This window comes from Thermobia domestica, chromosome 17, assembly GCF_964235325.1.
Source record: "Thermobia domestica chromosome 17, izTheDome1.hap1.1, whole genome shotgun sequence".
NCBI classification, from domain to species: Eukaryota; Metazoa; Arthropoda; class Insecta; order Zygentoma; family Lepismatidae; genus Thermobia; species Thermobia domestica.
This window is the reverse complement of record NC_137470.1, coordinates 4,355,842-4,370,585: the sequence shown is the minus strand read 5'-3', so window position 1 is coordinate 4,370,585 and position 14,744 is coordinate 4,355,842. Positions and strand designations below refer to the sequence as shown.

At 32.5% G+C, this 14,744-nt stretch overlaps 1 protein-coding gene across 1 annotated transcript in view; it reads left to right on the top strand.

Annotated features, from left to right (window-relative positions):
• LOC145674366 (signal recognition particle 9 kDa protein-like) overlaps positions 1–14,744 on the top strand; it is a 53,394-nt gene that overhangs the window by 16,293 nt on the left and 22,357 nt on the right. Inside the window, exon 2 of the mRNA XM_081744327.1 lies at positions 6,346–6,414. Within this exon, the coding sequence (XP_081600453.1) occupies positions 6,346–6,414 (69 nt within the window). The remainder of the gene's footprint in view (positions 1–6,345; positions 6,415–14,744) is intronic.

Sequence of the window (14,744 nt, the reverse complement as noted above, 5' to 3'; positions counted from 1 at the left end):
TGTCCATCCTTGACTTGACTAATAAAAAAAACTGCTTAAATACCTGTTATAGAACCTAAATAAGCGGTCAAAGACGATACTACACCATGGTAACAGAAGTTACCAAAAATCCTAATAGGGATTAAGAATAAGAATAAGAATTATTTATTGTCGTTAAACAACATGATGTTGTAATAGACGTCAAAATTTAGGTTTGCGTACATGTAATATGTACAATTATAATTAATCTATACAATGCTTTATATTTTACCTAGTACTAGTTTTATATTCTAGTCCTGAAATTCTGAAATACTATATATACACACTTTTCTAACAGCTACTTTTTACAAAAAAACATTTATAATTTTTAATCTCCATTTCTCGCACTCTAAGTGGCAATAGATTATACAATTTCATCCCAATATATTTATAACTATTTTGTGTTTTGCACAGCCGCACATGGGGAATATCTATTTCATTTTTGCGCCTTATATTGTGTGAGTGAACACTACTTCGAGTAACATAATTTGTACAGTTTTCTTTGATATACATAAGATACGATAATATGTACAAGGACGGAATGGTCATTATGTCAAAATCTTTGAAAAAAATGTCTACAAGATTCTCTCTCGTTTTTATCACTCCTTTTTGCTACTTAAATACTGTTTGTGCCCCGGAAGAATTACCCCATAATAGTATGCCATACGACAGATGAGAATGAAAGAAAGCATAATATGCAGTAATTAATAGACTTTTACTTACAGATATTTTTAATTTACGTAACACATATACTGCCCTTGATATTTTTTTTACAAAGTTGCATAGTATGCACATTCCAGTTTAATTTCGTATCTAAGTATATACCTAATAGATTAACTGAGCATTCTTTTCTATCAGTTGTGGAACTGCTGAGATGAAAGTATGACTTCTCTGTTTTATTATGATTCAAATGTAATTAATTGTGGAACAGCCAAATAGTAGATTTATCTAATGTTTCGTTATTTTTTGTGTGTATTGCGTTGATATTATTATCTTTCGTTATAAATGTAGTGTCATCGGCATGCATAACAGTGGTTTTTAATAAGTAGTCATGTAAGTCGTTAATATATACCAGAAATAGAAAAGGTCCAATGACACTTCCCTGTGGCACTCCTGTTAATATTTCAAGAATGCTTGACTGTTTATTTTGTACACACACAAATTGTTTTCTATTTTCTAGATAGAACCTGATCAATAGAGCTCAGTTCTTCTAACCCCATAATACTGTAATTTCTGAATCAATATTTCATGTGAAACAGTATCAAACGCCTTACTTAAATCTAATAATGTTGCGCAAGCGAATGAACTGTTTTCAAAGGCATCAATTATCTCAGATACAACTTTTTCAACAGCTTTAATTGTGAACATACCTTTCCGAAACCCATATTGTACACAGCTGGGCTGCACACACCCATATTAAGCTTATCCAATGCCTTTGATTAATGAATGTGTCAATTACATGACATACACACACAGCTAAAAGTAAAAATAAAATATAGTTGATGCAGCGGTTTGATGTCTTGGCCGACAATGGCCGTGAATAATTCATAACGGTTTTTAAATTTGTCTGTTTCTGGATCCAAATCTACTTTGGGTAAAAGTCACAGATTGTCCATGAAAAATTATAAAAATTACACTTATTATTGTTATCGAATATTGATTATTGGTGATGATCGATCAATATGTGAACACTGGTTCAATATTTATTGATTTCTAATATTCAATCAGTGAATGATCTACAATATTTTTCTATGGTTTGGCAAGTATGCTTTCAGAATAACATATCAGAGGTAAATCAACTTAAAATGTAATTCAAGAACACTCGTTCGTTTCCCAAATGATTGCAAAAGCAACCAAAGAAACAAACAAACGTAATATCTAAGCATACGTATTGAATTCCAAAATTATAAATTGTAAACTGAACTAAGTATGTTATCTTTTCCTTTACAATAAGTTCTATATTAGCATTGCAAAATAAATCACGTTTCGAAAATCTACTGCGGAATTTTCTCGACATTTAAACAATATGGCTTCAGTTTTTCCCGCTGCATGCAGAACAAGTCCATCCCACCTTCATTTTGTTCAGCGCCTTTGCCTCAACATCAGCGTTTCAGCGCCTGTGGATTATTAACAAAGATAGGCGCGTAGAAAAGGGGGGGGGGGAGTCCGGACTCCCCTTCGAAACCAAAAATAAATAAAAAATAAGGAAGGTGAAAGAAAAAGAAACGAGAACAAGAAGAATTAGTGTTAAAAATAAAATGTTGCAGCAAGCCTTCGGCTACTCTTTCTTGTGAGGAGTTTGTTTTACTGTCTGTTCCAAATGAAGTTAAATAATTAGTAGCCAATGATACGCAAACTTGAGGACTGCGTTGTCGAAATATGCCATTTTCATTGTTTTCTTTTCACTCCTGTAGTAGGAGGAACGCATTAGCCGAATTACTTGCAATACATTGTGGCGAATGAGTGAAATACCCTGGAAAATCAACGAATTTGAAATTTCTAGAAAAGTTACGGAATTCTCAAAATTTCTGCTACTACTCAGAAAAATTTCAAGCTTTCGAAAACAGTGCCGTTCTGTAATATTGTGGACATTTTTTAATCAGTCAATCGCTTCTCTGCAGTATCAAATATGCTATTTCAGAGTATTAAACATGTTATTTCAGAAACAGTTTTCTACTGCTCCTTTAACTTGTCATTTGGAACAGACAGTTGTTGGAATAATAAAAACAAAGAGTTATGTGGAAAGAAAGTTCTGTTAACATTTGATTCAACAGAGAAAGGAACGCAGTTATTGTAAAGTCTTTTGCAAGACATTATTGGATATGTACTTTTTGTAGTAGTGGATATGTATTATTTTACAATAGTTGAGGTCATAATGAAAGGAAAATTGTTAAATTTGAATGAACAGAAGAAGGAGCGTAGATATTGTAAAATCTTTTTCAATACTTTTTTATGTTCTTTTAGTCGATATTTCTCCATAGTTTGTTATTAAAATACTTACTAACATATCCTCATTTTATTGTCCTAACAAACCAATATATGTTGCCATTAAAATAGTCTAGAATTATCGAGCTCCTCGTGTGATAATCATAGTATTTCATGTCACGGACCTCCCCCATTACGAAACCCTGGCTACGTGCCTGAGCACAGCTTAGAAACTCGACTGTATTTCCTTTCTCCCTACCGCCGTAACGAGGTAGAAAACGGAAGGCTTTTTCAATTACACTGAGAGGTAATTGCATTGTTCATAAGGATAGATATATAAAGGACTGATCTATAATAGGAGAAAAACGCTAGAAAGAGGCAATGTAGAACACATGGACAGAGTGTAACATCAAGCATCGTGACTTACACTTTACTATAAAACCTCTCATAAATATAAGTCACGATTGCAGACACCATATTAAAATAACTAAAGTTTGCATTCGGTCGTTCCTCGTTAATATACACTAACAAATCTTCATAATTGTCTTTTAATGCTTTTGTTCGTATTATTCGGGAACCTACATGATTCTGTCACTGGATGATAAGGCCGCCTGTCGCTCAAAACGCAACATAGTGTGGTGGGGAACTGTTGGTCTAAAAATAAAGGTCTGTGTACCCGCCAACTGCATCGAATTGAAGGCCCATTTATGGGTTTGAATATTAAGGTATCGCCTCCAGAAACTCCGTGTTACATTGGGTATTCTTGGAGACACAAAACTCAATATCTGCCGTAGGGTTTTTATTAAATAATGTTTGTTTTTTATAAATTATTTCATCAATTGAAGTACAGATATATTGGTGAGTCTTTTATCTGAATACTGTATTATGATCTCTTCAGGGAAGAAGAATAAACTATTATATAATTCGAATGATAAAATTCAAAAGAGAAGAAAAAAATCCACACTAGTTTCATTTTTTATTCTGGTGAATATGTAGAACGAATCAACAATTTAAAGGTATTTTTTCCCTTAGTCCCAATCATTAATGCAAATTTTCAAGTTCAACTTTTCTACAAAAGTATACCTACCTTGGTGCTGTGCCGTGGTGTGGGATCATCAGTTAGTAGCTCAGAATGTAATTACTAAATCCTTACAAAAGGGATGTAACATATGGGGATGAAAACTAATGCCTTACATGGCACTTTACTGTAAAGGATTATGTTTGAATTTAAATGAAATTCAAATGCTTCAATTCTATAAACAAGTGACTAGTTGGAAGGAAAGATAAACAGAGAAAGGTTTAGATTGTAAAACAAAGGAAGAGCACTAGCCTTAGTAATTTCTGATTGACTGGCGTCGTTCTCGTCATCTGGATCGATGAATGGATCTCTCTTATATCTTCTCTCTGGAGGAAACTGGAAACACTAGAACTAGCTGACAACTGGAACCTAATCCTGTCAAGCTGCTAGGGGCATTGAGTCGTCTTCTATGATGAATCCGCGATGCATGTTATTCTTCATTTCTACTTCACTTAACCAATGTTGTAACAAAGAGTTTCTGCGGCAATGAACCTGCAGAATAGTATTCAGTCGAATATGGAGATAGGATTCTCCAATAGAATGGTTTCTTCTACACTCGATGTGATCCTCCTGAAATCTTCGTGATGAATAACTCTTACGTATGTGGTCTTCGTGGTTTTGTTCGACAGAAAGCGATGACCTTTGTGAACAATGAATAGAAAGCATCGGGCAAGGCGGAGGGTATTGCACGAGCACAGGAAGGGGAACTAATCTTGTATTTATTGGAATCATTGTCATGATGAAATACATGCTTATTCAAATTGTCTGAGAATGTACATTACACGTAAAAGTTCTGTCATGATAAAATTAAAGATTTCAAAGATTATGTTAAAATTCAGTCTTAGAAAGAAATAATCTGATTAAATAATGAAAATTGAATTTAACAAATTAGAAGTACACATAACTATGCGTTACTTCACAGTACAATATTACACAATATCTACAATATTTACAACATCCACAATATCTACAATAGTTATTACACAATATATATTTTAAATCTACAATATTTTCTCTTTCTTTTCTAGTAGTTGAACCTTTCTTTTCAGAATCGAGGTTACTCTACCAAAACCGGAAGTGGTTGAAATTTATTAGTACTTCCGGTTTCAATATTAATTTCCGTAGAGCAGTAACGGTAAGAGACATCTTTGGCAATTGATTTAGCTTCTCAGGTGTAGGTTGTATCTCCATCCTTAACCGTCTATCAGAGTGGAAGTTGTTCAAATGAACAATTTCGAGTTTCAGCGTTTGTCGCCATAGAATAAAAACAGTAAGACATAGCAACTAATGGCTTTTTGATATTGATTCAGCGTCCGAGGAAAATATTAATGTATTGTAACCAGTAGTTATAGATGAACTACTTCGAGTATTGAATTCCTATAGTTTGGAAGTCTACAGTGTGAAAAGAAACTCACTTGCTTTGAACTATAAAAGATTATTTCCCAAACAACAGAACATATTAAACATCACAAAATTATTTTTTTAAATACATTTTTATAAAAATCTAGAATAATAAGATTTATCAAAAAATCACATTTTTTAAAATTGAAACGTAGTAAGTTTTCTTTTCTGAGTCAGGCACTTGAACATGTCAATCAATTTATTCCTCATTTCTTCTGTTGATTCTCTGTTATTCGTGTTTACACCGGAAACAAATTGCAAACTGAAGTTTTCTCGTTCCCGACATACTTAGCCATGAAATTACTGACTTGAATTTTTTTTTTTTAAGTGTAGATTTCAGATTTGTCCTGAGGGACTGTTAATACACGTGCGTAGAAACAAATACTACAAAAGTACTTGAATTAAACGTTGAGGAATACGATCTGAGATGTTTCCCATAGGGATTTTATGTCACCGGGCTGAAATTATGACAGGTCTGACATCAGAGGAAACGAGGTAGATGTGATAACACAACCCTTGCTTGAGGTGGCCATCTAGGTGTCGAATTGTTCACATGTGCCCCATTGTTCCGCTAGAAAAATAACACGATTCCTCCAACTAAATCGAGTTCTCAACACTTTCTAGAGGCATTAGTAAATAGACCATGATATACGATAGAGGAATCCTAGGTATCTACTTTCCCTGCGGAACTCAGTTTCACTCAACTTGAGGTTTGTCCCGTTGTTCTGCCGCAAGCATCGATTCAACCCTGGTCTACTGCACCATAGGTGATGCTACCTTTTAGACGAATTTGATTCAATTGAAAGATTACGATTGTAGTTGTTTTGAAAGTAACTGTTGGTTTCATGCTAGACGCTGGTGATAGTTAATATTATGAGGGATTAGTTACAGAATTGTTACAGATTTACTTCCTTCTTTTTCAGACTCGCTTCACAACGAAATACAACCATTCCGAGCAACTGCTGGTTGTGAAGATTACAGATGATGTGGAGGTACGTATGAAAATATATTCTTCTTCTTAGTTTCTCTCATGTAGCAGATTGTTACATATTAATTTGCATCTATCATTTTATTTATATCATTTAGTAATAATGAATACCAACACTTTTGAAGCTGTGATCCTCGAGGTTTGGTCTTAGGGTTCTCTTAACTTGAATATGAGTCGATGAAGGATTGTAGAAATAAAATTCATGTGAATCGGGATAGTCCATAATTCCAAACTTCGAAAATTGTACTCTGTGTTGCAGTTAAGAATCTAAACTGGGTCTACAGGAAAAATGAATATCAAATGGAATCAAATTACCCTTAATTTTTAAACGCGCAAACATCATTTGTTTACATATAGCTTTGTGCGATTCAGTAAGTCATGGAATGTCTTTTGAAAATATTGAATTATAGTTAGGTTGAAGGTCGTTGCGAATACTTTATGGATGGTGAAAACGCAACCCTTCAATGATCTTTCAGTCTGGGGAAAGGAACGCATTCACAAAGGGATAGGTCTGGTAAGTGTATGGAGTGTGGTTACACACAAAGCATTTTTGGGCTGAAAGCTTACAAACAATGACTGCATTAAGTACTGCGTAGTGATGCGCTCCTTCCAGTTTCTGCTTCCGCTTTTAGAAATGAGGTACCAAATATACACAGAGCTTCCGTTTTTTTAAATTATCTGTTTTTATTTCACGAAAAGTTTCCTTATTCATCCCCATGATGCCAATATTACTCTGGGACTACTATGTTGGTCACTTAGAATGGTATCTCAAACTTTGTTGATCATTTCAGCTCATCTGGCAGATTTGCTGCGAACTAAGTACTTATCATCTTCCACAGACTCTTTTCCAGCACTGAACCATTCATGCCGTTTAGAAACAAGCAACGAAAAAGCTTATTGTCTCCATAAACCTTTCGCCATCTCAAATATTTCCCTTCCAGTTCTTCCTAAGAGCACGATATTTTTGTTCTTCTTGTGTTCTTTTAATTTTCTAAAATAAAATAATCAAACACAACAACTGAATAGTTTTCACATTGTTCAATAGGTACAATTGATACATTATTGGATAAAAATGTTATTTGTTATTTAATTTTTAATTCTGCTTCTTCAAATCATTTTTGCAGTTCTTGATATTTAGGTTGATACATAATTTTAAAACTTATATGTAATAATTGTTGCTTAACCAACCTGGTCGTAATAAAAAGTTAAATAAGGTAATGGTTTTACCACATTCAGAGACAATAATTCTCCATTTCTCTTTTTGAATGAGTTTTCCATAAACATCTCCTCCATATCCAAATTCACACTCTTTTCAAGTTTACTTATTTTTTATAAGGAAGATTTTTTGAGTATTTGTTTACATTTTACAGTATCTTTAATATACTCTTCGCCCATATGTTTATTTAATGTTACCCGTATTTTGAAGGAGTTAATACAATTACTAACTGTTTCATATCCATCTCTCTTCTTGTTAATATTTAGTTTACATGATAAACCGTTCTTTCTGTGGCTAAAGGCTGTGATAATCGAATAAACAGTGACAGTAATTAATACATTAATAAAACCACTTATTGCAGATAATAATACTGATAAAATGATTAAGCTATAATAAGCATGTTTAACTTGTAATTGCTTATTTTTCTTTTTAAATCGTATTTTAATTTTGAAATTATGCCTTCTATTAATTTGGAATATCTTTAGACAAATCAAATTCATTTATTTATTATATAGTAAATGATCAGTAAGGTTTTCAAATTGACTGGTAGTAATCCAGTATTGGAGAAAAAAATCTCACTATGAATTAAATAGTATTGTTCGTTTTAAACGATAATAGCCTTGTCTCACACCACTACCAAAAGGGCAACCCAACCATTGTTTGGACGGTAGTGGGTGGATGTTGTCAAATGTCCAATGTCATTACTTAAAAGAAGAAACAAAAAAGAAAAAGAAAGGAAAACAACTTAGAAATAAAGACTTAATGTTATTACCTTTTGTAACAAATTAAATTAAAGAAGTCTCGATAAAAGGGGACGTTTGGCAACTACTTTTCCTTTCTATAACCGAGGATCGAGTATTGTTTTCTTAGATTTGTTGACAACGGGCGGAGGCGTATGGGTGTTCCATGAACTCCCAAGAATTGGGGTTCCGTAGTTCTGAAACCGAATATAGTAGCAATATTAATTTAAACATAAGTTTTCTCTTTTTTATAGTACACACTTAACCCCCAGCACTAGAGAAGTAGGTAATTGATTTAAATATGCTGATAGAAAAATAGTTGTTCCTGAAGGCCAATAAAGTTTAAAAGATATTAAAAATTATTTAGAAACACAATCTATGAACATTACAGTAGTAGAAAATCGCTTGAAGAACAGAGTAGAAATAGGAACATGAAATGAAGATATTAGAAGGGAAAATATAGGGTTTGGTTTTGGTTTTGAACAAGAAAGTGTTAGAAAATTGTAAATTTCATATATAGGAGACAAAATACCAAACTCTCACCCTTTCAACATAAACAATATTCTCTATAACTTGGCTGTTGGAATATTTGTTAAAAGTGGTGACTACACTCACAGAGAAACAAGAGCTATACAATCATTTACAACAGATGCTCAGCTTAAGCACAGAATGTATACAAGTCATTTTAGCTTGTAGTTTTCTGTTACAGGGAATAAGATTAATGAATTTGAAATAAAAATAACAGATGAGGGTGAAATTTGATTGATTCTGGCGGAACAACTATAAAAGTGCTTTTACAAACAAAAATTTTCTCTATAATAAATAGTTAAAATTTAAAATATTCAGAATTACAAGTTGCAAAGTTTTTCACTGAACAGACGAACATTTAATAATTTGAATTAACCTAATAAAGACACAGAATTTAGTGGTCCGTTTATTCATCCTCACAAATCGTATTATTAAATTAGAAGTTGTAGGTGCGCAGGCCGGAAGATCAATCGATGCACATGACATTATCAAACCTATCTATAATTTCTATTCTTCTCACAAATAGAAAATATAAAGCATGTAGCTGACATTAATAAAATTGAATTGCCTGGAATAATTTCAACTCTAACTGGAAATTAAAAAATCCTAAACCTGAAGCAACATACTTAAATCAAACCAGTTTGGAAACAGATGATAAGTTAGGATTGAAGAGGGATTTTTTTATTAAGGAAGATACCAGACTTATAGTGGAATAATAAAAATAAGCAATATGGAAATAAGAATGTCAATATAAGCCTAATTATGATAGTAAGTTTAATTAGAAATAAAATATTAATAGAACCGAAAACTATGTATTCATTTAATACGTATCAATGAATTAAAAAAAAAAAAAGTTACATGACCATTCTTTGAGATTGATGTAACGATACAATTTAACTGAAGACAATTCCTTATGATTGATTTTGTAATTATAACTTTTCAAACTAATAGAAGTAGAGATCAGACTAAAGAGCTATTGGACTTCATATTGAAAAGTGAAAAAAAAAAAAAAAAAAAAAAATAATAATAATTTGAAAAACGGTCGAAATGACGTGTTTTCCAAAGAAAATAGATACTTTGGTATTGTTAATAATGTTTATTTTAATATTTATCGAGATTATACGCATGTTGTTATATGCATAATAATATGTAGAAACACATAAATGAATTATCATGCATATGAATTCGTTAAAAATAGACCGATGTATGTGATGAATTGTAGTAGAAGAAAGAGCCTGTAAATGAAAGAATAAATATAAATATTGTGGTAGATTTTGCCGAATCTGAATCTGATAATACAATTTGTTATGTGAATTTAATCAGTCAGAAGAACTTTGCATATGATTCAACTAATGGGGAAGTGAGTGAAGAATTTTAGTTATGCTGCATATTGACTTTAATGGATATATTACATAACAGTCGTAAATGAAGATTTTTCTATATAACTAGCTGAATCTGCGTTCTCAACACAGCAAATCATTCACATATGAACATGAATCTCCTTGTTATTCCTTATAACATCTGTACATGTCCCTTTACAGACACAAGTGAAGAACATCTTCATAAAGATCGGCAAGGGGTACCATAAAGGGGAATTTTTTTCGATTACATTTTCAATATCTTGCACCATTTGCAAGATTGAGAATATTACTTCCGGTTGAAGTTTCTAATTCATGTATGTTCAGTGTTTTCTTTCTTCTTGCATTCAGTATGTAATAAGCGAATACATTACACACACAATTAATTATAGTCAGTGATATATAATGTTCATTGGGCAAAAAAATCCAAACAATAAAGATTCATCTTAGCTTGCAGAAATGGTTATCCCTCAGTTTTCATTAGCATCTGGCCATGAAACAAACACCCGAGAAATATACAACCCCTATATTGTTGTGTTGGAATGTATAACTCATAGGATATGATGCTTTTTTAAAATTTCAACACTTTCAATGTACTCCTAAAACTGTAATAAAGAAATAACGGCCATGTTTTTTAAATACACAATTAGGACTGCACAATCTACACAAAATTTGAACTCGACCAGTGAGAACGGCACGTTTGTAGCACTTGTAGTTTTCGAGATCTCATTGTCAAAAGGGTTGGAGACAAACATATAAACTTTTGTTTGCGGACAAACAAACCCAGCATTTTAACATATACATAAATAGTGGCAAAACATATTGATTTCTCAATTAAAATTGGAAATACTGAAATCAGTTATTATTCTGAAAGAATTAAAGCAAACAAAGAATATAAGATTGAGAAGATGAAGAGGAAAAAACAAAGTTTGGAAAAGCATTTTAAATGAATGTGTTAAATTTAGAATTATTTCTCCTCGATTTTCAAAACATATGCCAGACAAAATGATAGATGAGATAATAAAAATGGATTATCTATATTTGAGAACAAGACCCTGAGACGAATTTTCGGACCCAAGAGGAACGGGAATGGGGAATGGCGGAAACTTCATAACGAGGAACTACATAATGTATACAGTTTACCCAACATTGTTAGGGTCGTCAAGTCTAGGAGGCTTAGATGGGCGGGTGATGTAGCTAGAATGGAAGAAAGTAGAAACGCTTTCAAAGTCTTGACTGGAAGACCAATCGGAAAACGACCATTAGGAAGATCTAGGCGCAGATGGGAGGACAATATTAAGATGGATCTCGCAGAGATTGGAATACAAAGTAGAAACTGGATGCAGTTAGATAAGGATAGAAGTCAGTGGAGAGCTTTTGTGAACGCGGCATTGAACCTCCGGGTTCCATAGGCCATAGAGTTATATATATATATATATATATATATATATATATATATATATATATATATATATATATATCACGGATTGAAAGGTGATTGTCCAACTTCAGAATTTTGTATTAATAAAAATAAATACTTTTCTAAAGGTATCCTATGTAATAAATAAGAAACGGCATCTCAATTAAACAAGAAAAATTATATTAAAGTATTAAGAATTGTTCATTTACAAGATCTAGACAAAGGTAAAAAATATAAGAAAACTTTATGGAAATTGATTGAAGCAAAATTTACTGGTAACAAGGGATAGAAGTGGGAAGTATAAAATCCAATTATACAGAGATATAAGAAAGATAAAGTGACGAACAGCTAAAGAAAATGAAAAGTAAATTTCTTACGAAATACAAAAGTATGAACAGATATAAGATGCATCATATATTTTTGAAAAATGAACCTATAAAAATATTTAAAAAAAAAATCCAAGTAAAAAACTGAGTTGTCAGTATTGAATTTCAAAAGAAATTCATTTTTACTAGAAGTATCAATGTTATTGTAAAAGGTGTTCGAGATAACACAAATTGGTATTCGAAATTAATATATGTTTGTTTGCATTAAACTATGAAAAATGAACTGTGTTAAAAACTATTTATTTCCAATTGAGAACGAAGTTAATAGAAGGTTCCACTATCAATTCACTCGTTTGTAATTATTATGCAATTATTTTGTAAAATTGAGATACTTTTTATGAGTATAAAAGCCGTAAAAACTAAAACAAATAATTTTGGCTTTTCTTTTTACTGATATTCAACTAATTCATAAAATTCAGGCTTTTAATTCCTTTTCCAAATTTGTTTGTCTGTCCAATACATTCCAAGTTTTAAAACTAAGTCTATATAAATGGTAGAAATATATGAAATAAAAATTTTGTGATTTTGATGGGAATATTTTTGTTTGAAAAAAAATTAAATTTACAAAAATGTCCTAACATTTTATGTAAATTATGCTAGTACTTCAATGTTTAAAATTCCGTTATAAGTAATGAATATATTTATTTTTTTTTTGCAATTTTATTCTGAGAAATAGACACCCTGTAATACATTAGAAGATTTTATTTTTATTACTGTTTGGAAATTCATTTGAATATTTGAAATATTTTAATAAATGACGGATATATTAGTTAATGTAATTTGGAGTTTGTATTTTCGATTTTGCCAGTACCTTATTTTTATTAGATCATTGCCATAGTGTTTACTTTCTAGTTATTACTTTGTAAATTATTGAGTGGAAATGACATTCTGAAAGCACAATGTGTAAATATGATAATTTTTATCGAGTACACTGGCAACACTACTAAATTTTTTCATAGTTTTTCATAATCTTTTTTTGGGCTGGTTCAAAGTAAATAGGTGTTATATTCATGTTTTTATTTTAATATTTTCTATACATCCTTTGGCATTGTCCCTGCAATCCTTTCCTCGCAGAAACGACAGACCACGCATTTCCTACTTTGAAGTCATCTATGCGTCGACACAGTTTCATTTCTTTAATGTGACCGTTTTAATCAAGGGGACCCTTTTTAGAAAAGGGTCCTTTGTTTCCCCCTTAACATATTTTCCGAAAGAAACAAAAAAAAATTCTTGTCGATTTATTTTTGGTCTAGTATATATATGCCAAGTTTGTAGAAACTCGGATGACGAGAAACCCTTGTGAAGCTATTTACTTTACACTTCAACTTTTTGAACTCGACGGGGTTTTGCCCCAAATTCTTCAATTATATTTAACTACAAGGAGACCCGGTATGAGTTAAGATCTTGTGGCCTGAACCTAACTGTCCGAAATCCAGCAAGCCAAAATATCGCATGTGCAAAATCTCGCCACAGAAAACCTCGCGTGGCCAAAATCTCGCCAGCTAAAATCACGCGGGGCCAAAGTCTCGCTGGGTCAAAGCCTCCCCGTCCGAAACCTCCGGGCCAAAATCTCACTTAGCGAGAATCTCGATTGAACCACTTTTACTATTTTAGCAATATGTAACATGGTAGTCGAAAATGCTAACTTTAGACTAGAAGTGTAAAAGCGGTTCAAAATGAATGGATACATATTCCTATAATTAACCCAAATGAAGGGGAACCTACTTTTTCCCTTTGTTTTTTCTCTGAAAAATTAAGGACACTACATGTTGTGAAAGTTCAACCGAACTCATCGGAATAGTATTAAATTTAAATATGGTGGTAGACCTTGAAATGTTATATAAGAGAATGAAATATTATGTTGTGCAGCCTTACGATTTCCGAGTGGGTGGTATAAGGCTACGACTCGTATTTCAAAGCAATGACTCATACACCATATTCGTTCAATTGTGATCAAACTTGGCAAATTTGGAATTCCCGAGTTATTTACAAGTAAATTTCTACATATCCGGACATAACAAAAACATAATAAATCGCGATTAAATAGCAGTCAAAGGTCAGTCTTGAGCAAGTAAACTAAAAATGCATGGATATTTCACTTGTAACATAATACATATCTGTTACCTTTTAACTTCATACATACAGCAGAATACAAAACGCTCTATACTAATAAAATCTTTGTGGCGAGGTTTTAAATTGACGGCAATCTTTCCTAGGTGAGATTATGTCCCGTGAAGTTTTGATCAGAACATATTCTGTCCCACAAGCTTTTGGAACAGGCGAGACATTGAGACACGAGGTTTTAATCACGCGGGATCTTGGCCAGGCGGGATTTTGGGCAGCGAGATTTTGACCATGTGAGATTCCGGCCAGGTGCGATTTTGGAACTCGAAGCTTTGGGCCCCAAAAGTTTTGTCCAGGCAGGATTTTGTCCAGCGAGGTTTTGGCCAAGCGAGATTCTGATCCGCGAAGTTCTGGCTGAGATGTTGCAGCGTGAGGAAATTTATACAGAATTGAGAAAATAGCGAAAATTCATTTTGCCACGCAATCCGATCTTCATCACACTTTCAATTTTCGTTGTTTGTTTGATTTTTCCTCAAAAATCAAGGCCACTATATATCGTACAAGTTCAGCTGAACTCATCGGATAGGGATCAATCATACCATGGAAGATCATAACCTGCTAT